The sequence below is a fragment of the Mesoplodon mirus genome (genome assembly GCF_964341445.2).
Source record: "Mesoplodon mirus genome assembly, chromosome: 19".
NCBI classification, from domain to species: domain Eukaryota; kingdom Metazoa; phylum Chordata; class Mammalia; order Artiodactyla; family Ziphiidae; genus Mesoplodon; species Mesoplodon mirus.
This window is the reverse complement of record NC_138995.1, coordinates 54428207-54455865: the sequence shown is the minus strand read 5'-3', so window position 1 is coordinate 54455865 and position 27659 is coordinate 54428207. Positions and strand designations below refer to the sequence as shown.

Below are 27659 nucleotides of genomic sequence, written 5' to 3'. Positions count from 1 at the left end.
GCAGAGCCTTTTTCAGCTGTGAGATGTATATCCAAGTTTCAAGTCCCTGAAGTTTGGCTGCCATCCAGGTAATGAGGAAGATATGGTTAGTCTCTTCCAAGGAGACCCAAGGGCAGTCTTTGTTCTTACTGACTGAAACATTAGTTTGGAGATTCATAGCCAGATATTTGAGGATACTAGACGAATTCAGGATCCAGTCCGGTTTACATAACAAAATCTCAGAGACTATTAGCAGGATTGAAATATAGACAGATTTCTCTCTCTACAACTGCCGCCATTTTAATCAAAGATACACAGTAAAACTAAATTTATTTGCATTAAATTTGCCCTGATTATAAATGCAGCAAGAACAGTGATTGACCATATAATCTCTTTTTAAGACTACTTTGTTGGAACTTTTTATAAGGAATCTCAGATTAAATGCTAAAAACCCCTCGAGTCCAGGAAGTCAAGCCAAAGTTAAGGCAGTTCCTTAAAGCTGTTTGGTCATATTTGACTCTATGCATATCTCTCTTGAATATAATATTCCAGTCAACACCTTGGTAATAGAGCCAGTGTTTCTAATTGTCCTATTACAAGGAGAACAGATTTTTATTGAACTTATGTAAATAAGTAACTATATTGCAATGAAAATAATATGCAAGAATTTCCAAATTTTGGAGGGATCAGGTAGGAAGAGAAAGTACATGTTTCATTTTTGTTTACAAGGGTATACTTTACCAAATTGCTATAAGTCATAGATAACTTAAGACAAAAGGTTTCAGACCTCCCTGGTGGTTCAGTGGCTAAGACTCTGTGCTCCCAATGCAGGCGGCCCAGGTTCGATCCCTGGTTAGGGAATAAGGTCCCACATGCTGCAAATAAGAGTTCACATGGCAACTAAAAGATCCCATGTGCCGCAATTAACACCCGGTGCACTCCCCTGGTGGTGCAGTTGTTAAGAATCAGACTGCTAATGCAGGGGATATGAGTTCGATCCCTGGTCCGGGTGGATCCCACATGCCACGGAGCAACTAAGCCCGTGCACCACAACTACTGAGCCTGCGCTCTAGAGCCCGCGAGCCACAACTACTGAGCCTGTGTGCCACAACTATTGAAGCCCACATGCTTAGAGCCCATGCTCTGCAACAAGAGAAGCCACCGCAATGAGAAGCCCGCACACCACAACAAAGAGTAGCCCCTGCTCTCCATAACTAGAGAAAAGCCCATGCGCAGCAACAAAGACCCAACACAGCCAAAAAAATACAATTAAAAAAAACAAAAGACCCAGTGCAGACAAATAAATAAATAAATAAAAATAAATATTTAAAAAAAGACAAAAGGTTTCCTTAAATATGAAAAAACAGGGACTTCCCTGGTGATCCAGTGATTAAGACTATGCTCCCAGTGCAAGGGCCTGGGTTTTATCCCTGGTCAGGGAACTAGATCCCACGTGCCACAACTAAGACCTGATGCAGCCAAATTAATTAATTAATTAATTAACAAAAACACACAAAATCTTTCCTTTCTAGGCATATTGCTTAAAAAGTAAGGAAAAACCTTTTACAAGCTCCTCTCAGAAGCAGACCAATAGTAGAAGCAAACTTTGTCATTTTAGCAGATGAAAGAAAGTTAAGTTCCAGTTTTATTCATAAGTACACTATTGATATTAAAGCTTATTTTAAAAAAAAAACCTTTATAGCAAATTTTTTCAATCTTATCCAGCTTGATCACACCATAAAATTCCTTTCCCAAGATTCCTTTTCCATGAATCTTCTACAAATATCTATGTTCATTTCAGTTTCTTTCCCTTTCCAAAATAACCAGCTTTACTTTAGGATAAAATCACTTTCATCTTCCTCAACAAAAATTCATCTCCATACCTCACACCCTTTCTAAAACAATAACAACAATAAAAAAAAAAACCCGGGCCTCCCTGGTGGAGCAGTGGTTGAGAGTCCGCCTGCCGATGCAGGGGATACGGGTTCGTGCCCCGGTCTGGGAGGATCCCATATGCCGCGGAGCGGCTGGGCCCGTGAGCCATGGCCGCTGGGCCTGCGCGTCCGGAGCCTGTGCTCCGCAACGGGGGAGGCCACAGCAGTGAGAGGCCCGCATACCGCAAAAAGAAAAAAAAAAAAAAAAAAAAAAAACCCATATCCTAGTTTTCTTGCATACCGAGTTATTTCTCTTATTATTTCCAGTAGCTTTAATTGCATATATTAATTAGAATTCTTAACCCTTAGAAACCTTAATTTTTAGTGAAAATAAAAGAGTAAACAATTATGAACTGTTTCTTCTAATCAGCATTCTGTGGCTTGGCAAATTTACAAATACTTTTTATAATTTCTAGAAACAAACTTTCTCATAGAAAATTTTCTCAGTGTGGCATAAAACATGTTTACTAATAAACCCAAATGTCTAAAGGAAGCCCCAAATGGATAAACCTATGTTCAATATTTAATGTTTCACAGACTTCCCTGGTGGTACAGTGGTAAAGAATCGCCTTACAAGGCAGGGGACGCGGGTTTGATCCCTGGTCAGGGAACTAGGGTCCCACATGCTGCGGGGCAACTAAGCCCGTGCACCACAACTACTGAGCTCACGCGCCTCAACTAGAGAGACCCTGTGCCGCAAACTACAGAGCCCACGCACTCTGGAGCCTGAGCGCGACAACTAGAGAGAAGCCTGCACGCCACAACAAAAGATCCCGCATGCCTCAACAAAGATCCTGCGTGCCGCAACTAAGACCTGACGGAGCCCAAAATAAATTAAATAAATAATAAATAAATCTTTAAAAAATATATTAAATGTTTCAGTGTTTTATCTATTTGGAGATGATTTGGATATTCAATAAATTCAACTTAACTCATTATTTAACTGAACTTAGCAAAACTAAGGTTCCAGTTTACAAAATATTTGGGGAAACTATTTTTTAAATTCACCTAAAGACTTTTTATCCTACTTACATCTATTTAATTTACTCATTTTTAACAACAATGTTTAGATTACTTATGAAAATTTCATCATACCAAATTACTTTTCTTGCTGACAAATTTTTGCAATATGAACTTATTTGACTAATAAGCCCAGGTAGAATAAAAGTTGTATGTTTGCATTACATTCCATGTTTATAACTCTAAGACATGTCAATTTTAATCAAATTATTTTAACCGAACAATATTTTCCCATATCACATGAACCTGAAAAGCATTTTGGTGAAGTTCTACTATATTTCTTGAAATTTTATGAATACTTAATTCATACAAGCACTTTATTTTCTTTAAGCCAGTTAAATCGAACTCTTTTACACATTAATTTTATTGATTTATTTATGTTTATTTTTGGCTGCATTGGGTCTTTGTTGCTGCATGTGGGCTTTCTCTAGTTGCGGCGAATGGGGGGCTACTCTTCATTGCGGTGCGCGGGCTTCTCATTGTGGTGGCTTCTCTTGTTGCAGAGCACGGGCTCTAGGAGCGCGGGCTTCAGTAGTTGTGTCACGCGGGCTCAGTAGCTGTAGCTCATGGGCTCTAGATTGCAGGCTCAAGAGCTGTGGCACACAGGCTTAGTTGTTGCGCAGCATGTGGGATCTTCCTGGACCAGGGATCGAACCTGTGTCCCCTGCATTGGCAGGTGGATTCTTAACCACTGTGCCACCATGGAAGTCCCTACACATTAATTTTTGTGATACCATCCAAAGGGAGAAAATCCCACACATCTACAACACATTTATTGACACACATAAGCACAGAGACAGATGCAAACAGAGACCTTACAGTTTCATTTTAAAATTTATGCCATGAATCAGGTACAATAATACAAAGCACACTAGCTATAAAAGGACAGTTGGAACAAGTTAAGTTTATCTTCTCAGATGGCTAAAGCTCTCCTCCACCACCCAGGTATATTTTAGCTTAAAAGAAAATTCGTATCAGAATCTGAATATTAGCTTCCAGATTGGCCAAATTTCTGATCATAAAGTTACTAAATCCTTTCAAATATCTTGTCAGGTTTTAGCTGGGACAAACAGTAAATATTTCTGGAAGTATTAAATAACTCCATGGACCCAAGAGGTGTCCTCAAAGAAGGTGCAAAGGTTATTACCTTCCCGAGATCCAGAGTCACTCCTAAAGATAACCAAAAGGAGGAACCAAGAACTGCTTGTCCCAGGCAGGTAGAAAGCCAAGCCAAGGTCTTCAGATGCAGAACAAGACAAGCAAGGAGGCAGTAGCTATCTCTAGGAGAGAAAGGATCGATCACGAATGGGTCTGGACCTGGAAAAAAGGGACAACGTGAAATTTTATTTTCCTATCTCAACTGGCCACTACAGATGGAGATTTGGGAGAGCTGATCTTGGTAAGAATTTTCACCTTTTGTTGGCTTCTGCCAGATTTTTTTAAGGATTGCATCTACAGGTTCTAAGTGGGGTTTAAAGTGGATAGTGTAGCTCCAATGTTTACCAGAATTTGGCAAGGTTTTCTTATTAATTTTTAATTTTAGTTTTCCCTTAGCGGTTTAAAGGAATCATGTAGCAGTTTACCAGGAAATCTCTTGGAGTCTCGTCAACCTTAGGAGAACCTATAGGTCAAGAGAGGAAGTGACAGCCGGAGGTTCAGAGAAAAGGGGAAGCTCAGGGAGAGGATTAGAATGGGGAAGTGGAGGGTACAAAGGACATGGGGCAGGTACAGTAGCCAAAAAGGAAGTTAGTGCAGTGGGGGTAAAGGGGGTGAAGATGCCTTTTTATTTTCTTTCAACTGTTTACTTACCTCAATTTAGAATAGTATTTTGTAAAGAGATAGGCATCCCATTCCGTTTGTTTTATTTTAGATCCACAGTCTTCAAATTTAGTTTTGAGAAAAACAAGTTTGGGGAGATCAAAAAATGCGCCGTAGTGGTCATTGAAGTTCTAAATTATCTCTGGTTAGGTTAATCCATAGAGTTAAAATGCGCATGACGGGGCTTCCCTGGTGGCGCAGTGGTTGAGAGTCCGCCTGCCGATGCAGGGGACATGGGTTCGTGCCCCAGTCCGGGAAGATCCCACATGCCTCGGAGCGGCTGGGCCCGTGAGCCATGGCCGCTGAGCCTGCGCGTCCGGAGCCTGTGCTCCGCAACGGGAGAGGCCACAACAGTGAGAGGCCCACATACAGCCAAAAAAAAAAAAAAAAAAAAAAAAGCTATAAAATGCGCATGACGAGGGACCATAGTTTTTAAATATAAAGCTGGCCAGGATCCCAGAAGGAGGACCCTCCTGAGATAATTTAGAGGATTGGGATCCCATACTTCAAAATCAGAGGTTCAGAAAACACATAAATACTCACCAAAAAGACGATGGCTTCGAGAAAAAAGATCCTGAATAAAGTTAGAGAGCTCAATCAAAAGGAGGGAGCGCGTGGGCTTCCCTGGTGGCGCAGTGGTTGAGAGTCTGCCTGCCGAGGCAGGGGACATGGGTTCGTGCCCCGGTCCGGGAAGATCCCACATGCCGCGGAGCGGCTGGGCCCGTGAGCCATGGCCGCTGAGCCTGCGCGTCCGGAGCCTGTGCTCCACAATGGGAGAGGCCACAAAAGTGAGAGGCCCGCGTACCGCAAAAAAAAAAAAAAAAAAAAAAAAGGAGGGAGCGCTGATCCAAGAGAAGACTTACCAAACCAAAAGGAAGAAGATGATTCACAGAAGCAGAGAGCACAAGGGGCTTAAATGGGTACCGCACATGGTTCTGGGGGTTGTTAGTTCCTCAGGAGTTTGTTTCCTTAGGATCCCAATTATGACACTTATACCTAGCAGGGCCCTGTGGGGCTCTTGGGCACAAAGTCTTTCTGTGTCCCGCATTTCTTTGATCACAGGAAATAGCCTGCATTCAGCCTCCATGACCCTGAGTTCCAACGGGCAGATTCAAGCAGCTGTTCATTAGGGAAGGGAGGGGATGCGAGAAAAGGGAGAAACAAACAGTCGAGAGAAACAATAGTGCAGCCTTGGGGCAAGGTCCTGGTTCCCCAACAACAGATACACACAACATCTTAGAGCTGTTTTGCAGATACTGAAACCCCCTCCAGGTGGGAGAAGTTAGCAATTAATGATGGTATGCTGCCCACAAGCACGTAGACACCACACTAGTTGGAACCTGAGGTTGATGATGCCGACTCCCACTTACCTCACCACCAACCCACCAGAAGAATGTCCACGAGCTGATCACGCTCTCTTTTTTTTTTTTTTGTACGCGAGCCTCTCACTGTTGTGGCCTCTCCCGTTGCGGAGCACAGGCTCCGGACGCGCAGGCTCAGCGGCCATGGCTCAGGGCCCAGCCGCTCCAGGGCATGTGGGATCTTCCTGGACTGGGGCACGAACCCGTGTCCCCTGCATCGGCAGGCGGACTCTCAACCACTGCGCCACCAGGGAAGCCCAATCACTCTCTCTTTGAACAATCACTATAAAACTTTTCACTATCCTCTCCAAGTGGGGACCCATAGTTTTTCGAGGCAGGAGGCTGCTGTGTCCCCCTTTGCCTGGCAATGTAATAAAGCTATCCTTTTCTACTTCACCCAAAACTCCGTCTCGGAGATTCGATTTGGCGCCATGTACAGAGAAGCTGAGCTTTCGGCATCAACACCATGAAATGTCAACCTTAATCAGACAAAGGGCAATTTTATTTAAGCAAAAAGTGAGGTTATTCAGGAATAGCCGAGGAAGTGCAATTCAGAACAAGCAAACCATGGAGAACCATATGCAAATTCAGAAAACAAAGGAGGAAAGTATTCTTTTACAGAAGAAAAGAGGAAGTTGGGGAGGGGTTGTTTTGAGCAAAAGTTCATTGAAGGAAAATGAGAGTTTGAGGTGGTGGTGGCTTCTCACTGACTGCAGACAAGGACGGCTTGCTGTTGTCAGGCACCTGAAGCTCGCTGTTGCCAACCAAGAGAGGAAATCTTCTTTCTTCCTGCCGGACTATGCAAGCGGCAACACGTGACGTGCATGAGAGCCCTCACTTTGTGGCTTCCCAGCTCCAGTTTTGAGTTAGGTTTCCCTAACACATTTTCACAAAGGTATTTTCTCCACTTTTGTCTATGTTGACATTTCCTTAATGTTTAAGGTAGAAAAAACTTTATCTTCTGGAGTCAGACAGATGTGGGTTCAAATCCCATTGCTGACACTCATTAGCAGTCCTTTATCCTGCCTGAGTCTCAGTTTTGTCTTCTTCACAATGCAGATAAATCATAGTACAGTTATCATGATGATTAGCAACCACAGGAGATGAGTATTTCCATCTATGGAAAGCTTAGACTGTGCCAGTCCTTAAGCTTTACATGCCTTACAATAATGGGAGGTCAAACTCTAAATATCTCCCAATTACAAATGGGAACACAGAGCCTAGAGAGGTTATGAGCCTTGTCCAACAGATAATCTGTGAATCTGCACTACAAACCCGGGTCAGGACCCCAGGTCTCCCAGGTCCGGAGATCTTAACCACTACCCTACCCAAGGCAACAGTGTGAGATATTTGGTTCTACTCCAACTCTGCCTTTAATTACCTTGTGACCTTTGTACTAGTCAGGATAGGCCAGGTGAAGCTACAGTAACAAACAGCCCCACAACGCTTTGGTGGCTTACAACAACAAGAGTTTATTTCTCACTCACATCACATGTCCATGGTGGTCAGCCTGATGGACTCTGCCTTGTGGTCATCCAGGTAGAGAGAGCAGGGATACAGCAAACCACTCTTAAGGCTCTTAAAACTTCTGTCCAGAATGGACTCCTGTTGCTTCTGCCCACATTTCAGAGGCCCTGCAAGGACATCCCCATTCTTTCAAACGAGGCCTGATGACACTTCAACCCACATGAATCAGTAATCATAGATGAGTCCAGTTACTTGATGGCTGACCTTGAGATGGAGACTCAAGGACTCATCTCTCATTTGCAAAATGAGAGTCTATAATGCCTAACTCATAGGGCATTAAATAAGATTAATTCTGTTTAACACCCACACAGTGCTAATCAGAAATATTACCTCCTTCCCTCTTTCCTTTAAGTAATGTTAGGGACTAAGTGTTTGTGTCCCCTCAGAATTAATATATTGAAGCTCTAACCCTCCAATATGATGATATTTGGAAGCAAGTCCTCTGGGAGATAATTAGGTTTAGTGAGGCCATGAGGGTGGGACTCCCATGATGGGATTAGTGTCCTTATAAGAAGAGGAAGAGAGACCAGAGCTTGCTCTCTCTGCCATGTGAGGACACAATGAGAAAACAGCTGCCTTTAAGCCAGGAAGAGGGTCCTCACCGGAACCCAATCGTGTTGGCACTCTGATCTCAGACTCCCAGCTTCCAGAACTGTGAGAAAATAAATTTCTGTTGGCTAAGCCAGCCAGTCTATGGTTTTTTGTTTTGGGGTTTTTTTTCTTTTTTCTTTTTTTTGGCTGCACTTTGTTGCTTATGGGATCTTAGTTCCCTGACCAGGGATTGAACACAGGCCCTCAGCAGTGAGAGTGCAGAGTCCTAACCACTGGATCACCAGTCTATGAGTTCTCCAGTCTATGGTATTTTGCTATGGCCACCTGAGCCAACTAAGACAAGTAGCCTTCTAACAACTGCCATCTAATGAATGCTTATTAACTACTAAGCACTCTATATTCATTCGCCTTTTCAGGAACAGTTACTACTCCCATTTTACAGATGAAGAAACTGAGCAGGAAGGGGCCTGTTTAATGTCATTGTTATTTACCTATGGTCCCTCAGTTCCATATCTACCCTTCTCTGCAATGTAATGCTGGAGCTGGGGGATTTTGAAAACTACATTTCCCAGGATCCCTTGCCACCTGACTCCTGCAAAGAAGAAGCACTCCAGGTCAGAGGGTAAAAAGAGCCTCCCCCGCCCTTGCCTGTAGCATTATCTATGGAACTGTGCCTGTGTGTGGTGCCTCCTCTGTGGCCCCAGACCTTGCCACACAGCCCCCCACCCATGGTTCCAGCACAAGTTGCCCTGCAGTACAGCAGCAAGGGGCTCTTAGGTGTGCTAACACCACCTCCTCCCTTTGGTTTGCCTGGCGTGAGGGGTGGGACCTGCTACCTGCAGTTGCTAATCAGTGGAATACTCCCTATGGCAGATTGTATTTTTCCAAAAGTATTTCTGATCCTACATGCTCTTTTAGAGCCTTGTCACCCCTCACTCCCCATCAAGAGTGGAGTCCAGCTCCCCTTTCCTTGAGCCTGGATGAAGAGAATACGGCAGAAGTGATCCTGCCTGTCTTCATAGACTAGGTCATAACAGGCAGTATGGCTTCTCTCCCTCTCTCTCTCTCTCTCTCTCTCTCTCTCTCTCTCTGGGGACGCTCACCCCAGGGACTGACTCTTGATTAGGCAAGGTCATTCAGAATAATCTATCACCGTGCCAGGGGTTGGCCAGTGGGACGTAAGAGATGTCTGCTAGGTGATGGGGTTTCTGACAAGACAAATATGGAAAGCCACCTCTTCCAGCTTTGGATATGGTTGTAAGAGGGCTTGATGCTGGAGCTCTGGCCGTCATCGTGCAAACACCAACATGCTGAGGACAGCAGGACAGCAAAGTACGTTCTCGATGACTCCTTGGAACGGCTGAATTAATGACCCATGGGTATGTCCATCTCCATTCTTTCTGTCATGCTGTATAATATGAGGTATTCCTTACTGCTCCTACCCCAAAGCCTTTGTGTTTGCCATTCCCTCCACCTGGCATGCCCCCCACTCACTCCTCAGACATCTGCACTGCCCTCTCCCTCAGCCCCTCAGGTCTTTACTCAGATGTCACTCTTAACCCACCCTGCATAAAAGTGCACCCCTTTGGAAGTATCCCCACTTCTCTTCCCTGCACTGTTTTCTCCAGAGTACTCATTACTATCTGGAATATCATATGAGAGGTTTATGATCTCCCCCACGAAAACATAACCTTCCTGAAAGCAGGGGATTTTGTTTACTCTATATCCCTGGTGTCTAGAATTATGCTTGATGCATAGCATTGTGATCGATACATGCTTGTTAAATGAATGCTGAGTGAATTGCTTCAGTTCTCCTCCTTGGACTTTCTATTACTCTTTCAGCTGCAGGCAAATGTTCCTGGCATTCTGCCTCCTGTGGGTTCCTCGATTTTTTTTTTTTTTTTTTTTTTTTGCGGTACGCGGGCCTCTCACTGTTGTGGCCTCTCCCGTTGCGGAGCACAGGCTCCGGATGCGCAGACTCAGCGGCCATGGCTCACGTGCCTAACCGTTCCGCGGCATGTGGGATCCTCCCGGACCGGGGCATGAACCCGCGTCCCCTGCATCGGCAGGCGGACTCGCAAACACTGCACCACCAGGGAAGTCCGGTTCCTGGATTTTACCTCTCTGCTCAGTCCTTTGGATCCAGTACTTGCTCTAAAATGACGCTCATTCCAGACTGAGCATTTGATCTTATGTCCACTCTGGCTCCCAGACATTGCCCTCTGCAGGTGCCCTCAGGTCCCAGAAGCCCCAGAGGTGAGAGTAGACCACATCCAGGCCCCACTTGAGGCTGCAATGTCAGAAAAAGGAAACTCAAGAAGCTTCTCGGCATTGTGCAAGGCGTTTCATTCAGATTTGGTTGCAGCTGGGAGACTGAGCCAGACAGAAGAGGGCCCATGCGGGGGTGGAATGCGCTGCTCTAAAAGCCTGGTGGGGGAGGCGGTATTTGGTCCTCAAGCCCCAGGTTGACTGCCCAGGACTTTGCTAGACCCTGAAGAGGGAGAGAGAAAGAGGAGTTGTTGCCCAATGTTCCTGAGAAGAGATACAGCCTTAGTCTGAGGGAGTAGCCTGGTGATGGGGACCCCCTAGTTTGAGGAAGGATGCTTAGTCTTTGGGGCCCCCAATCTGAAGGAGAATGTGTAACCATGGTGGCTTCTCTTATCTGAGGAAGAAAAACAGCATCGCCTGAGGGAGGAGGTACAGCCTTTGGGGTCCTGGCGTGAAGAAAGAGGACTAGCCTTGGGGAACCTCTTAGCCTGAGGGAGGAGGCCCACCCCTGGTTTTTGACTTTCACCAGGAGCTTCCAGGCCCCCCTAGAGATGCCCTAGCAGAGGGGAGCCAGGGCGCCATCTAGCGGGACAAGCAGGCGGGCTCCGGGGAGGGGGTCGGGGGGTCCGGGTCGGATGGCTCAGGAGCGGGCCGCGGTGCCCAGGGCCACCATCAGCACAGACAGGGCAAGGCGGGGACCAGGAGCTGTGCCCGAGTGGCACTCGGAGTCCAGGACGGCGCGTTGGGTAGTGCTGCAGACCGGCGAGTGGGCCAGCCGGTGGCCGGGGAGCGTCGGGAGCCCCTGGATCTGGCACAGGTCGCGGGTGCCGCAGCCGCGCACGCTCAGGTTCCGGCCGCCTGCGGAGACGCGGGTGAGGACGGGGACGTGAGGATGCGTGCTGGGAGGTGTCCCCCTGCACGCGCGCTCCTGGCATACGCACGCCACCACTGGCACCAGCCCTGCGTCGCTGTCCCCAGATTCCGGGGGTTCCTCCAATCGAGCAGATTGCCCTGAAACTCCCTCCAGCCCCGCGGGGTCGCCTTCCTAAAAGACTTCGACACATGGGAAAGGGAACATGGGAGCCAGCCAACCTCGGAGGGAACCTCCTTTCCCAACTATTTCCTGTGTGTCCTCGGAACCATCCATATACGATATAATATGATAGGATGTGATGTATTTATATATAAATGTAAATATACCAATGTAACCAGTTTGTTGAGGACTTGATGGGAAATGCTAAAGTGAAATAGTGTTATTTTACCAACAGAAAAACACCTCACCACAACTCTTGGTTATTTTCAGGTCCTTAAGTTTTAGCCATATGTGGAAATACTTATTGTCAAGTGATATGATACCTGTGTGTATTCAAAATAATATGGGGCCAAGGTGGAGATGAAACACGATCGGCCATGAGTGGATAATTCTCGGAATTGGGTGAAGGGTACATGGGGCTTATTAAACTGTTCGCTCTTTTATTTATCTTTGAATTTTTCCATAACACAAAAGTTAAAAAGAAATGTAAGCCTCACAGCACTGTCTGTATTTGTCTCATCTTGACCTGGAGTATGCTGGAGTATCCTTCCTCAAAGAGCCATGTTTGTGAGTCTTGGTCCCACACCCACTATCATGCACACCTACCCACACATGTACACACACACATATGCATGCACACACACATCTCAATCACAAACAGCTCCCCCAGAGACCAGAACACAATCCACACCAACATGCCCAGCCTCCCTGCCCACTGTCACATCACCCCTCCCCCAGAAACACACACACACACACCCATTGTGCGCACAAACACAAGTTCCCCAGCACATCCGTTCCCTGGACGGTGATTGATTGAAGGTCTGTCCAGTCCACATAAGCCTTATACACAAATAGCAATGATGACCACTAACACTGAAAGTCATCAATTCCAAGACTCACATTCACATCCCCCAACACACACACACATTTTAACATTCCTGAATAGAGCTGTCTTCCTGTCTTCCCATCGGTAACATCTTAGATTTGCTGAAATGCCATACACAGTCCTAACTATGTCCAAGAATTAAGCTGTTCAATACAGTAGCCAGTAGCTGTATGTGGCTCTTGAGCACTTGCCATGTGGCTGGTTTGAACTAGAATGGGCTGTGAGTATAAAAGCCACACCAGATTTCAAAGACTTAGTAGGAAAAAATGAACGTAAGATATCTCATTTATGAGGTCTTATATCGTTTGCATGTTGAAATGATAACTGTTGGGTATATTGGGTTAAATAAAATATATTATTAAATTAATTTCACCTGTTACCTTTTACATAAGGCTAGTGGAAATTTTTAATTTACACATGTGAACATTGTATTTCTTTTGGACAGCACTCACCTAGAAGCTTCATGGATTATCTTATTTAATTTTCACAGCAGTCTTGTGGATAAGAGACTATAATTATCCCCTTTCTCAGATGGGGAAATTGAGGTACAGAGAAAGAAAGTCCCCTGCTCGAGGTCACCCAGCTCATAAGAGCTAGGATTTGAACCCAGGCAGCCTGGCCCCAGAGTCCTGCTTTATGCCCTCCACTCCATCACCTCTCTCATGAACTAATTTCATACTCACAAAACCCTGTGAGGTGTTCTTCCAGCATCCCCATTTATCATAGGGGGAAACTGAGGCTCAAAGAGATGACGTGGCTTGGGTCACACAGAGTCAATGATGGAGATGGACCCCCAAACCCAGGCATGCCTGTATCCAAAACCAGTGCACCCAGGCTCACTTGTGCACACGTGCACACACACATACACACACCTTACCTTCTTCAGACACCAGGTTCATCTGGACACACTCTGTCTCCCCACTGGGACACTGCATGTAGAATAAGTGGTTGCAGGGCCCTGAGTGACCCCCAGGACATGTAGGACACAAGAACTTGCTCAAGGTGCCTGAGGCCGGCAGGGTGGCTATGTAGGGGAGAGTGACAGTCAGCCGGGAGGACTCTCAGGACCTCCCAGGGCCCTTCGTGCGCTCATAGGCTGTACTACAAGGGAATGACATTAATGGGCTTTCCCACTGAACTGGGGTCAGGGTGCCTTAGGATAGCCTGGCTGGAGAATGGGTGTTGAGTGCACGCCCTCTTCAACGCAGGACAAACTCTCCTCCAAAGTCACCCCACCACCTCCTTGGCCACCCATCTGACTGCTTTCTGGTGGCAGCGTACCGAGAGGAGTGGGCTCTTGGCAGTTGCCTTGGCAACAGGTGGTGTTGATCCAGAAGCCAAAACCAATACTGTAGGTCAAGGAAAAGATGGAGTTGTCAAATGTGCAGTCCTTGGGGGCCACACAGGAGCCGTTTCTCCAGGAAACAGAGTTATTTGCACCTAAGACTGGAAAGATATGGAGGGCAGGCTCATGAGGAGAAGCAATTACCAGCCACCACCCAACTGAGCCCCCCAAATCCCTCTGGGTGCCATTGTTGGCATGCACTCTGTCTGAGATTCCCCCTCATGGACTTGATGTCATTGAGCCTCAAGACATATAATCCTCTTGAGGACACGGTGGGGGGGAAGACAGAGACGAAGTGAGAGAGTAGCATTGACATATGTACACTTCCAAATGTAATATAGTTAGCTAGTGGGAAGCAGCTGCATAGCACAGGGAGATCAGCTCGGTGCTTTGTGACCAACTAGAGGGGTGGGATAGGGAAGGTGGGAGGGAGGCTCAAGAGGGAGGGGATATGGGGATGTATGTATACATATAGCTGATTCACTTTGTTATACAGCAGCAACTAACACAACATTGTAAAGCAATTACACTCCAATAAAGATGTTTAAAAAAGAAAAAAGATGCATAGACCCCTGCCTTCTCCCCTTAGGGTTTCAATGAACAAGGTGACTCTGTACCTGCAATGTCTCCCCAACCTGTCCCTGAGTTTCACGTAGGCTTAGCCAGAAACTTCTCTAGGACCCCAGAAACGCCCAGCACTTGGTCTGGTACATTATCCTTACTATTCCTAATTATATTGCTGGAATTCCTATTTCAGCTATTCATGTGCATCTTGGAATTCATCCCAGAGAAGAGCTGGTTTCTAATTTAATTCCTCTTCCCATTTACAGAAGAGTCCAGTTTTTCCCTTTATGATGCAGATCGACAGGGAACTTTGGGGGCTCCCTGCCCAGAATGTTGCAGTAGATGCCGAGATGGCTGCAACTGTTTCTCCCATCCCACATGCTTTTTTGCAACATGACTTTACCACTCCCCCATCAAGAGGTGGAATCAATTTCTTCACCTCTTAAATCTGAACTGGCCTTGTGACTTGCTCTGATCAATAGACTGTGGCAGAAGTGACGGTGTGCCAGTTCTGGGCTTATCTCTTAAGAAGCCAGTGGTTTCCACTTTTCCCTGCTCAGAAGCCAGCCACCATACTGTAAGGAAGCTCAACTAGGCTACAGACTATGAGAGACCACATGGAGAGAGGCCTCGGAAGGTGAGAGGCTGTATTGAACATTGCAGCCTCAGTTGAGTTCCCAGCTGAGTGCAGCCACACCCCTTGGACCTCAGCCTTCACCTCTGGAGCAGAATAGCCCAGCTGAGCCTGGTCAACCCACTAGGTGGTGAGAAATAATAAATCATTGTTTTTGGTTTGGGTTTTGGTTTTTTTGGCCTTGCCGTGTGTCTTGTGGGCTCGTAGTTCCCCACCCAGGGATTGAACCCAGGTCATGGCAGTGAAAGCGCCGAGTCCTAACCCCTGGACTGCCAGGGAATTCCCAAAATCATCCTTGTTTTAAGCCATGAAGTTTTTTTTTTTTATCATTGTAGTAAAAAACACATAATATAACATTTACTTTCTTAACCACTTTTAAGTGTACAGTTCAGTACTGTTAACGATATTCACATTGTGGTATGATAGATCTCCAGAAATTTTTCATTATGCAAAACTGAAACTACCACCATTCTGCTTTCCTTTTCCATGATTTTGGCTACTGTAGCTACTTCCTGTAAATGGAATTATACACTATTTATCCTTTCTGACTGGTTAAGCCTCTACATCTTGAGCTGCTTGGTTACTCAGGAATAACTATGACAAACGTGACATCGGATTTGAAGCTCACATCCTCCACTGCAACCAGCTTCTGTCCTCCATGGCCAGGAAAGGGCTACCATGATTGGAGTCAAGGCAGCAAACACAGGAGGGCCAGGAGAGGTCTTGGGTGTCTCGGGTCCCATTGCTTCCCCTCCTGCCCAATCCTGTCCACAGGGGCACCCACCTGTGATGCCTGCTGTCTGAAGGCAGTGGTTCCTATCTTCCGTGCAGGGGAGAGAGGTGCAGTGGTGGAGGTCTGAGCAGGTGAAACAGATGGTGACCTTAGCCTTGGTATGGGTTGCCGGTACATGGGGACCTGGGGAGAGAGGAAGATGAACTGGCTGGAGGACAACGTGTGTGTGTGTGTGTGTGTGTGTGTGTATGTGTGTGTGTACATTTCTGGGCACACAGCTATATGCCTGTGACTCTGCTGCGTGGATGCACTACTGCGATGATGTAGTTTATGTGTAGGATCATGCAGGTCTGTTTCTCTGTGTGCACATGTGGTCACGTGGTTGTGTGTGCATACGTTGCACTCTGTGTGTTCTGGAATTGCCTGAGGAGGGCTGGGGATGTTTGCGTGTCCGCTTCCATGGGCCCCTGTGTGTATAGGTATCTATGTGCATGTCTGTGTTTACGTGTGTATGTAGGAGGCTGTTTGGGGGGGGCCCGTGTTTCCAGCAAGGTTTGGAGTGCTTGGATATATATGTTGGCACACAGATATGGATGTTAGTAAAGGGTTTCAGTATGTCTGTGTATATTTTATACTTTTGTATGTTTGTGTGTTTGTACCTGTCTCTTTCCCTGTCCACGTGTCTGGATCTGACAACTGATGTGTCCCTGCACAGATATGTTATATACCTGCAGGGACTGTACACACAAAAATTCCAAGTCCCATCTTCCAGTGCTTAGTAATCCTATTTTGCCCTTTTTCCCTTTCCACGTTGTAAATTTTAGCTCCCAAGTTTTCCTTTTTTTTTCTTCATCATGATCATTCATTTAATCCTCTGCTCAGTTTTGAAAAGTAAACCGCCTAGCAGCTGGTAATCCGAGAAAGTGAAGGTGAGAATGTTCCTGCTTTGCCTGCAGCTTCAGCAAACAGATCCCCTTCATCACAGAACTGTCCTTGCTGTGCGGGTTTCTAAGAAGAGCATCTTCTACATCCCTGGAGCTGACGGGATACTGCTCTGTCCAGGTTTGAAATTTTTCTCTGTTGGTCTGAAATGTCTGTAATTCTGGTCAGTTGTCTCACTTAAAAAGCTGTTGCGGGCGCTTCCCTGGTGGCGCAGTGGTTGAGAGTCCGCCTGCCGATGCTAGGGGACACAGGTTCGTGCCCCGGTCTGGGAGGATCCCACGTGCCGCAGAGCGGCTGGGCCCGTGAGCCGGCTGGGCCCGTGAGCCATGGCCGCTGAGTCTGCGCGTCCGGAGCCTGTGCTCCGCAACGGGAGAGGCCACAGCAGTGAGAGGCCCGCGTACCGCAAAAAAAAAAAAAAAAAAAAAAAAAAAAGCTGTTGCCCTGGTAAATACTATCTCAATTAACATCTCTCTTTTCTGGAAGACAAAAATTATTGTCAATGTTCTTTGTTAAGCCGAAAGAAGACTATTGGCAAATCTGGCTTCTTTCACAAGCAAGGAAGTGAAGAAAAGGGGAAGACCGCTAGATTTCTTATCTAAATCGAGTTTAGATGTCTAATCTCACTTACACAACAGGATGTTCGTGTTTTGAAGTACATGCTCTTCTGTAGGTGTGTTTTGGGTGCTGGGATGTAAATGTAGATGTCTGTGGAGGTGTGGATATATGCCAATGGGATTTTCTGCTTCCAGGTGTCAGGTGGTATGAGTCTGTACGTGTGTGTGCGCGCGTGCACACGCCTATGGGTAATTGCACTCCCTGGGAGCATGATGGTAGGGGGAGGGGATACCCTGGGAACACATAGGATCGGGAAGGGCATTTGGGATCCAGAGAGGGCAGAAAGGGTAGGGTGTCAGGAAGTCAGGGTTCAAAGCACCTGGGTGGGTGGTAGGAGACACGTAGTTGCATTCAGGCTTGGTGATGAGATGAAATCCAGACGCTTCCGGGCCCAGGGTGGTGTTTGCTTGCAGGTGGCAGACCTCTGGTGTAGCACAGCCCTTCAGGATTTGGGGGCCCCCTGCAGAAACAGGGGGAAGCTTGAGGGGGAGACTCAGAGCTTGAGCCTTCCCAACTTGATGTCTGTCTTTCTCTGTCTGAAAGTTCCCAGCTCACTTGATTGTTCTTTATGATTCATTTTCAAATCTATCTGGTCATTTCTTACAACCGCTTGTTGCCTGCTCATTTGGAGGGTTCTAACTTTATTCCTTCATGTATGTCACATATAGCTGTGCTGTGTTCTGTAGCTGCTAATTATAATAGCTGAGTTCCCTGTGGACCTCTATCTGCTGTTTGTTTCTTCTGCTATCACTCATGGTGGCTTGTTTCCTTGTGCATTTCATGGGCTCTGGATTGTGAGTTCACATTTGGTTGATGTCAATCTGTGGGAGTCCTGGGGGCTTTTCCCTGGAGACAATTTGCCTTTGCTTATACTGAGAGCCAGAGGTGCTACCAACTTGGGATCATTTCAGCCTCCTTCCATGGTCCCTGGCTTATGTGGGGATTAAAGAGTCAGCTGCCCAACCATGCTGTGGACCCAAGACCTAGTCACTTAAACCAGGCTGTTACCAGCATTCACTCTCAGGGCCACTGCGCCTTTCATTTTCACTCACTGATCTCCTTCTGATTTCTGCTCACATTTTAGTTTTATTTGGGGACCCTTGGAAATTTCCCTAACTTTCCATAAGCCCCCAAAATCATGGAAAAACTTTTTTGACAGCATCTAGTTCATCTGTAAACGGTACCAAGGGGGATGGTGGTGGGAGCAATCCATCCTGGAAGTAGGCTATAAGAGGGTGTATTGTCTGCAGAGCAGTTAAAAACAGCAATAAAATGAACTGAAAGTCAATCTGCTTTTTATTATCACCATATTCCCTCATTTCTAAACACTGATGGTGATAAAATACCTCTCTCCACTGGAGTGGGCCACTCCCCCCATTTTTGCTCCTCCCACCTCCACCTTTCCAGCATGCCACTGTTTGCAGAAGGAAAACCCTTCCGAGAATCTAGTCTGCCAGGCTAGACCGCCAGGAACAGAAGCCCAGGCCACTTCTCTCTTTCACTTTGCTGCCTTCATAGTTAGTCTATTCTCTGATCAGTTTGGTTCTATTCTAAGCCTTTTGTTCAAAAAGCCTCTGCTCCAATGATCTGCAAGAAATAGTGATGATTTAAAAATACATATGCAAATTCTTTAAGACCAAGAGGTGAGGGTCTATACCTCCTCTCCATGAAATCAGATGGACTTTTGTGACCATTTCAACCAATAAAGCATGACAGAAGTGACAAGGTGTGATTTCCAAGGCTAAGTCATTAAAGACCATGCAGCTGCCACCTTGTTTGTTGGAATACTTGCTCTTGAATTCTTCAGCTGCCATGTAAAGATGGTGGCAGCCATGATGTGAGGAAGCCCAATTTGACCAACGAGGAGAAATCACACAGAGAAGCTTGGAGATTACATGGAGAGAGAAGGGGGCCAACTAGCCCAAGTTGCTGCCTTGTTTCTGCATTATTCAGTGTATTGGAGTCTCCGCCACCATACAAAAAAAAAAAACAAAACCCCAAGGCAGCCATGCTGTGAGGAAGCCCAATCTAACCAATGTGGAGAGAACACATGGAAAAGCCTGGATTCTACATGTATGAGATGCTCATCAAGCCCCTAGTTGCCCTCAGCCCTGCAGTTCTAGCTCCAGCAACCCTCTGACTGTAACTATATGAGAGACCCAGAACTGTCCAGCTGAACTTTTCCTGAATTCCCAGCCTAGAGAAACTGTAAGAGTTAGTAAAATGATTGTTGCTGTTTTAAGCCACTACGGGTGAGAGTGATTTGTTAAGTAGCGATAGATAACCAGAATATACATGCAAATAAACCTCAACACTGATTTGTGCAGGTGGGAGGGAGGCCAGCCATGCAACTGACCTCCTGAAGAGAACCCTTACCTCCACGCCATGTTCCAATGAGAGTGAAACACACAGTCTGGTCCCCGGTGCAGTTCATGACCGAAAGGGAGTCACATGGGGCCGACTTATTCCAAGAACAGTAAAAACACTTCACCCCGTTGGGCTGAGCTTCGGGTCTTGCTTCTGGTGGGAGCGGTTGTGGTGAGGGTAGGATGGGGCTGAGAGAGACCCCCTCTCAGTCCTCCTTTCCCCCTCCAGCCCTCTGTTCTTGCTGTTTCCACTCACAACAACCCAGAGCAGGACTTCCCTGGTAGTGCAGTGGTTCAGAATCCGCCTGCCAACCCAGGGCACATGGGTTCGATCCCTGGTCCAGGAATATCCCACATGCCGTGGAGCAACTAAGCCCGTGCGCCACAACGACTGAGCCTGCACTCTAGAGCCTGAAAGCCACGGCTACTGAGCCTACAAGCCGCAACTGCTGAAGCCCGCACACCTACAGCCCATGCTCCGCAACAAGGGAAGCCACCACAATGAGAAGCCCACGCACTGGAACAAAGAGTAGCCCCCGCTCACCGCAACTAGAGAAAGCCCACGCGCAGCAATGAAGACCCAACGCAGCCAAAAATTAAAAACAAAAAAACCCAGAGCATTTTCCTCCAAAGTGGGACCAGCCTGGTCTCAGACACCCTTCTGGCCCTTGAAGATTTATTCCGAGGAGCAGAGTGAACAGAACCGAAGGTGGAGCTGGCCCCACGCTGTTCATTTGTCTGACACAAACCTTCAGGCTGAATCCCAAGGCTTCTTTCATTCATCCCACAAACATTTCTTGAGCACCTACTGTGTGCCAGCCCCTGTTTTCAATACACAGCACTGACCACACAGACAGAAGCCCTCCCTCAAAGACCCCAAATTCCAAATGTGACGAAAAGGTGATCCTGTTATTTTAGGTTTTAAGATATTGTGGTGTTCTACAAAAGAGTGGTACTCCACCACCTGATTAGTTTTCAGAGTTTTCTTAGAGATCTGAAACATTTAAGAGGAAGCCATTTAAGCATGTTTTTCCTGAGTCAAAACTAAGCCACATATCAGTTTAACATGGGTTTATACTGAAACATTGGCACATATAGAAAAGTAGAGAACTGTGCTGATTAATACATGGCTGCTGTCTACACATGGCTATTAAGTAGTTAAACTGTGGCTGGTTCCCTTTGGGATGCGTCGTGAGTGTAAACACACTCTAGATTTCAGAGGCTTAGTTTGGGAAAAGAAAGTAAAATATCTCATTAATAATTTTATATTGATTATCTCCATGTTGAAGTAATAGTTTAGATATGGTGCCTTAAATAAGGTCGACTCTTAAATTAATTTCACCTGTTTCTTTGTGCTTTTGAATGTGGCTACTAGAAAGGCTTTCATTCCCTAATATGGCTCACATTGTATTTCTACAGACAGCACTGCCATCAGCGTCTACCAAGAGACAATTACTCTAGTACACCTGAAACTAACACAATATTGTAAATCAACTATAGTCCAATATAAAATAAAGATTTTTAGGGAATTCCCTGGTGGTCCAGTGGTTAGGACTCCACGCTCTCACTGCCAAGGGCCTGGGTTCAATCCCTGGTCAGGGAACTAAGATTCCACAAGCCGTGTGGTGTGGCAAAAATAAATAAATAAAATAAAATAAAATAAAAAATTTTTTTAAAGAACCAAAAAAAAAATGATCAGTAGAAGAATCTGAAAAAGAATGGATATATGTATATGTATAACTGAATCACTTTGCTGTACAGCAGAAATTAACACAACACTGTAAATCAACTATACTCCAGTATAAAATAAAAATTTAATACAAATTTAAAACTTCCTGGTAAATTGGTCTTGTTGATATGAAGTGCCCTTGTTTATTTCTAGTAACGTTTTTGCTTTCAAGCCTACTATATCTGTTATTATATAATTTCCTTTTGGTTTATATTTGCACAGTATATCTTTTCCAACTTTTTTACTTTCAACCTTTTTGTACCATTATGTTTTGTTTTTTTAATAAATTTTTAAATATTAAGAAAAAAACATCATGCTAAGAATTTTTCATACTAAAAAAATTGTAAAACAGAACAAAAAATAAAATGAAAATGATCAGTAGAAGAATCTGGAAAAGAATGGATATATGTATACATTTATTTTAAAATTTAAAAAAATTAATAATAATAAAAGAGTATTCCGAGGTAGTCCTTTCAACCTTTCTTTACACATAGGAGTTTTGTTTGATGCAGTTATACTCATAATTGGCATTTTATATGCTGAATAGCATGCCCACCTCTCAGCTTGGACTTGGCTATTTTATTTGGCTGATGTGCACAGTTTAGGAGGAGGGAAACCCCAGGTGTCTGGAAGGATGGCTAGTAGCCCTGAATGTGGAGCTGTCTCAAGTCTCCCCACCGCTATACCTGCCAAATACAAAATTCCTTCTCTGGAAAAAATAACCAGGCAACCAAAAGTGATCTTTATCACCACTCAGAGACAGGTCTGCAGTGAGCCAGCAAGGAGATGCTCATTGTCAAGGTTGAACAAGTGCAAAGTCAGCACCTAAAAATGAGCACCTCCCCTTACCCTAGACCAGAGCCCATCACCACCCATGACATTTCTGTTCTGCTTGACTATCCTTTGGGGAAGCCCCTCTCCTAAGGACAAACAAGAGTCTGGGGCTTCTCTCCAGCCCCACTGCCAATAACTGGATAAGCACAGCTACAATTTATAGAGTGCCTACTATATGCCAGCCCTGTGCTGGATGCACCCCTTGCCAAAGTTATTTCACACCCATTTTCCAGATGAGAAAACTGAGGTTCTTCCTGTCCCAGGCAGCCAGGCAGAGCCGGAAACCAAGGCCAAGTTCCCATGACACCCCACCCGGGTGTGTGACCCCCAGGTCCCGCTGACCAACCTTGTCGGGTAAGCCTGCTACAGCTGTTTTCACAACAGGCTGTGCTGATCCAGAGACTCGAGCCGTAGGTCAGGGAGTAGACATCTCTTCGGCATTCCCCAGGGGCCATGCAGGACCCATTCTTGACGTGAGTCCCATTTGCTAGCGACAGAAGTTGAGGAGGGGAAGTTAGACACCACCCCCCAAGCCCTCCCAGACCTCTGCCCCTCTGCAGCAATGCCCAGAGGTAGGTCAATCTGGGGCCTCAGCTGGTGTTGAGAGCACCCATCCCCCAACCCCCCCGCGGCAGTGAGCTGAGCTACCAGGCGAAGTTTGGAACCTTCAGTCCCAGGGTGGAAGGTCCAGACCTCTCCCCTCTGACCCCTGCCCACCCACTTTGGGTACTTTGCCCATCCTCCCTGCCCACCCCCTGGCCGATCCCCCACCCAGCTGCAACTGGCTAAACAAGCAGGAGTTCCGGGCTGGAGGACAGGTTATCTCCGTGCAGTTTCCTGGCAGAGAGCAGACTGGACACTTCTTGGAGGTCCCTGTGGAGAGAGAGAGGGGTGATCAGAACTTGTGATTTGAGAAGGAGAAAAGGGGAACAAACACACACACTCTCACGCACAATTCAAGAACAGAACTAAAGGGGAATTCCCTGGTGGTCCAGTGGTTAGGATTCGGCCCATTCACTGCCAAGGGCCTGGGTTCAATCCCTGGTTGGGGAACTAAGATCCCGCAAGCTGCTTGGCACGGCCAAAAAAGGATAATAATAAAAATAAAGAATAGAACTAAGAGCTGGGGGTGGGAGGACTGTTGGGAGAAGATGAAGGAACAGTTTCCTGGTGGTGAGTAAATGGCATTCCAGGTGGGCGAAACAGTGTGGGCAAACTTTGGGAGCTGGAATCAGCACCTCCAAGCTGGGGCTGAGGATAGTCTCCGTGTAATCTATCAGTTCACACCGTGGAACTCTTTTTCCGCAACGTTTCCCCCCTCCAAGTACAGAAGTGAACAGATACGAGTGTCATTTCCCTTCATCATTTCTCTTTATCAGCTGGGCTGAGGACAATGTCTAGTGAGTCTTCATCTTAACCCCCAAGAGGCCCCTGAGGCTCTTCCAAGAAACCTCAAGGCTCTAAGACACACAGTCTGAAAAGTTCTGACCTTGGCTCATACCTTCCTCTTACAAATGAAGAAAGTGAAGCCCGGGGTGGGGTGGTGGTGGTGGTGGTACTTAGAGTCTCACGCAGCAAGGTCCTGGCTAGGTTTTGACCACTTAATTCCCAGCCAAAGCGGGTAGAATTAGAACCAGGGGGGAGATAGGCAGACGAGGTAAAGGAATAATAATAAGTTATGAATAATAACTCACCTTCAGGCAGGGCCACTTATGACCTGATACTGTTCTAAGCTCTTAAAAAGCTCCTCAAACAAAAGAAAAATTTTTTTAAGTTGAGGATTATGTTTTATTTCGGGCATTCCTGAGGACTTAAGCCTGGGATACACCCTCTCAGATAGTTCTGAGGGACTGCTCCAGAAAGGTAGGGGAGGAGTCAGGGTATATAGGAGTTTCTGCAAAGACAAACAAAAAACCCCACAGGTAGTCGAACATCAAAAGACTACTGCTAATTAAAGAAAACCCAGGGACTTCCCTGGTGGTGCAGTGCTTAAGAATCCGCCTGCCAATGCAGGAGACACGGGTTCGAGCCCTGGTCCGGGAAGATCCCACATGCTGCGAAGCAACTAAGCCAGTGCTCCACAACTACTGAACCGCCCTCTAGAGCCTGCAAGCCACAAGTACTGAGCCCACGTACCACAACTACTGAAGCCCACGCGCCTAGAGCCCGTGCTCCGCAACTAGAGAAAGCCCGCGCTCAGCAATGAAGACCCAATGCGGCCAAAAATAAATAAATTTATTAAAACCCCCCCAAAACCCAGACATCTCAAGTTAATGAATTTAACACTTTTCTATCTCTTCAAACATATTAATTCAGTGAATGCCCCCAAGAGCCCCCTGAGGCAAAGTCATTATCACCCTCATTTCACAGATGGGGAAACTGAGGCACAGAGAGATTAAGTGGCTTGCTCAAGGTCACACAGCTAAGAAATGGCAGAGCCAGGATTTGAACCCAGGCAGCCTGGCTCCAGAACTATGCTCTCAAACACTCCCTCCAGCTGCTTCCGTTGGACAAAAAGCCAAGACACAAGAAGCAGGCACTCAGACTCCCACCACCCATGTGGCCTTGGAGCCCACCCTCTCCCTCTCTGAGGGACCACACACAATGCGTCTACCTTCTGAGGCTGCCAGCGCTCCCAGGAGCGCCAGAGGAGAGAGGAGCCAGAGCATGATCCAGGCCAGGGAGGAGGAAGCAGAACCCAGGTGCCCTGCCCTTTTATTCAAGGGCACTGGCTAGGGTGGCAGCCCTGGAAGAGGGAGAGCAAATAGGCTGGGGAGATATCGGGCCCACCTGTCATCCTGGCCACTGGGAGTGGGGGAAAGGGCTTAGGGAATGTGGAGATGGGGAAACTGAGTCCTGAGGGGCATGTAGGACAAGCTGGAGGCTACTCAGCTAAGCCAAAGAAGAATGATGGGCATGTTGTTGTTATTATTATTATTATTACTAATAGGTTTGCTGGTCATTCCATAGAGATGTTAACTCACTAGATCCTTACAATAATCCTACAAGCTGTCACCAGTAACCCCAGGAAGCATAATCAAAATATTTGAGCATTAGTCAGTATAGGCCAGACTATGCAGCAGTAACAATTCGGGCCCGTTACTAGAGCAATGTCCCGGTGCCCTCCACTGACCTGGTGTTTCCCTTTTAGTTAGTAGAACCTGGGGATGTCTGGGAGGACCCAGACATGCCATAGGTTAGGAGGCAACCAGGGTCTTGGGGGAGCGGATTTTTACCAACCAAATCTGGAGGTATCTCAATATTTTTACAACTGGTACAGTTGAAATCAGCCCTGAGTTTCCATATCTAACAGAGAAGGAAACTAAGGCTCGGAGCAGTCCAGGGCCTAGTCCAAGGCCACAAAGTGAGGACATTGGCACAACCAGGATTTGAAGGCAGGCCCCACTGAAATAACCATTGGGTTTCACCAAGAGGGGAGAGGGAAGACAGCTCCCTTCCTCTGGATGAGGCTTGCATTGCTCTCTTGCCCCGCATCTGCTGGGCAGCCTTGATTTGCTCATCTGTTCAATGGGAATAAGGTCCATCTCAACCACCCACGAAGGGCCTTCCAGCCCCGATGCTTGGAATGTCTCTTCACGAGCTTTGAGTCCCCCCACCACTGGCCTCTCCTTTGCGGAGTAACCCTGGGGCTATCCCTTCCCTTGTTTGGGGCCTTGTGTTGAACACTGAGATCCTTTTCTTTCGATTCTGGATTTTTTTTTTTAATTTTTGGCTGCGTTGTGTCTTCGTTGTTGCACGCGGGCTTTCTCTAGTTGCGGTGAGTAGGGGCTACTCTTCGTTGTGGTGCGCGGGCTTCTCGTTGCAGTGGCTTGTCTTGTTGCAGAGCAGGGGCTCTAGGTGCACAGGCTTCAGTAGTTGCAGCACGTGGGCTCAGTAGTTGTGGCGCATGGGCTTAGTTGCTCCGCGGCATGTGGGATCTTCCCGGACCAGGGCTCGAACCCGTGTCTCCTGCATTGGCAGGCGGATTCTTAACCACTGCACCACCAGGGAAGTCCCAAGCCCTATGATTTTAATTTAGAATTGTTAATCCTCAATGGACAGTTCCATTCTTCTGCAAACTCAGTCTCTGACCTCAGAGGTTAGGTCAGGGATCCCTGCCCCACCCACAGGATCCATATTAGATCTTAGGAGACCACAGCTTGGCTGGCACTTCCCAGAAAGGAAACAAGTTAGGTCATCAGGCCTCCACCAGTCCCTAAGCAGATAAGGTGAGTGATATGTCACTGCCCTGGTGACATTAAACTGGCATCAAGCCAGGGCCTTCAGTAAGCACTCCATAAATGTTGGCTACTCTACTGTTGAGGTGATTTATACTAGTGATGCTCAGGCTTCAAGGAAACCACACACCCATGCAGAGGCAGATGAGCACTGCGGAATCAGAAGGCCTGGATTCAAGTTCCAGTTCTGTTGCTTCAAGCTGGGTGGTCTTGGACATTTCACCCCCCTGAGTCTCAGTTTCCTCATTTGTCAAAGAGGGCAAATAGGAAGACCTACATCACAGGGCTGCTGTGAGGATAAAATGAACTGATGCAGCAGAGAAGGGCACTGAGAACAATAGATGCTCCATATCATCAGCATCATCTTATCATCATCTCATTATCATCATCATCATCATCATTTAGCTGCGGGCATGGCAAGGCTGGGGTTGGCCTACCCCCTTGGCTGAGACAAGAGAGCCCAGCTGAGAGAAACGACCGATCCAAGGTCACTCCGCAGGACTGTCAGGCTTCCCAGACTCTGGGGAAGGGCCCTCAATCAGGGCGTACAGTCAAGGAGCTCTCTCTGGAAGGTGCCAGTCCTAAGGGAGAAAAACAGGAGCCTGGAGGTGGCTCTTCCTGACAGGATGCTGCAGCAGGGACAAGTTTGGGGAGGAGGCCCACCTCCTTCCCAGGTGGATCTTGAGCCCCTTGCTCCAGGAGCAGTGGGAAGAAACAGTCCCCAGGGAGCCTAGAGTCCAGGAGGAGGGAGCGGCTCCTGGTGCTTCGAGACTAGCAGCCACTCTCCTCAAAGGTTAGCTGATAACTCAGGCTGGGTACACAGGCCATGAGCTGCACAAACACGAGGCTTTCAGGGTAAAGAGTGTGAGGGGCAGGGCGGGAGGGGTGGATGTTTCCCTGCCCTTAATTAGAAAGCTGGAGGTGAGGGGACATCAGAGCAGTTCGCTAATGCATGTCCAAGCAAATATGGGCACGTGCACACCCCCCTTTTATGTACAAACAACAGGATATGACACACACTGCTCTGCCCCTAGGTTTTTCCACCTGACAATCATGTAACCTGAATTACATAGTCTCCTCTTTCTTTTTTCCATTGGATAATTGTACCTCTTGTACTGTTTGGTGAGTTCCCATCACTCGGTATTGCAAACGATGCTGCCGTGAAAGAAGAACACAGGTACTGAGTTCCCAGAAGTGGTTAAGTGGTTTTGCAACATCAAAAAAGTTTTCTACATTTGTAATTGTGAGAGCAATTGCAAAATGACCGTCCACGGGGTTTAC

The 27659-nt window shown here is 46.8% G+C and overlaps 1 protein-coding gene across 1 annotated transcript; it reads right to left on the bottom strand.

Moving 5' to 3' along the window:
* Positions 1-11099: 11099 nt before the first annotated feature.
* Positions 11100-27504, bottom strand: LOC309794798 (uncharacterized protein; the record flags this gene model as incomplete). Its single annotated transcript, XM_082606684.1, has 9 exons — positions 27486-27504; positions 22912-23013; positions 22487-22627; positions 19588-19731; positions 17531-17671; positions 15706-15837; positions 13660-13824; positions 13256-13402; positions 11100-11317 (listed from the first exon to the last, which is right to left on the bottom strand). Exons 3-9 carry the CDS (start codon positions 22593-22595, stop codon positions 11100-11102), a joined length of 1056 nt encoding a protein of 351 aa, XP_082462810.1. The 5' UTR covers positions 22596-22627; positions 22912-23013; positions 27486-27504.
* Between the last annotated feature and the right edge of the window lie 155 nt (positions 27505-27659).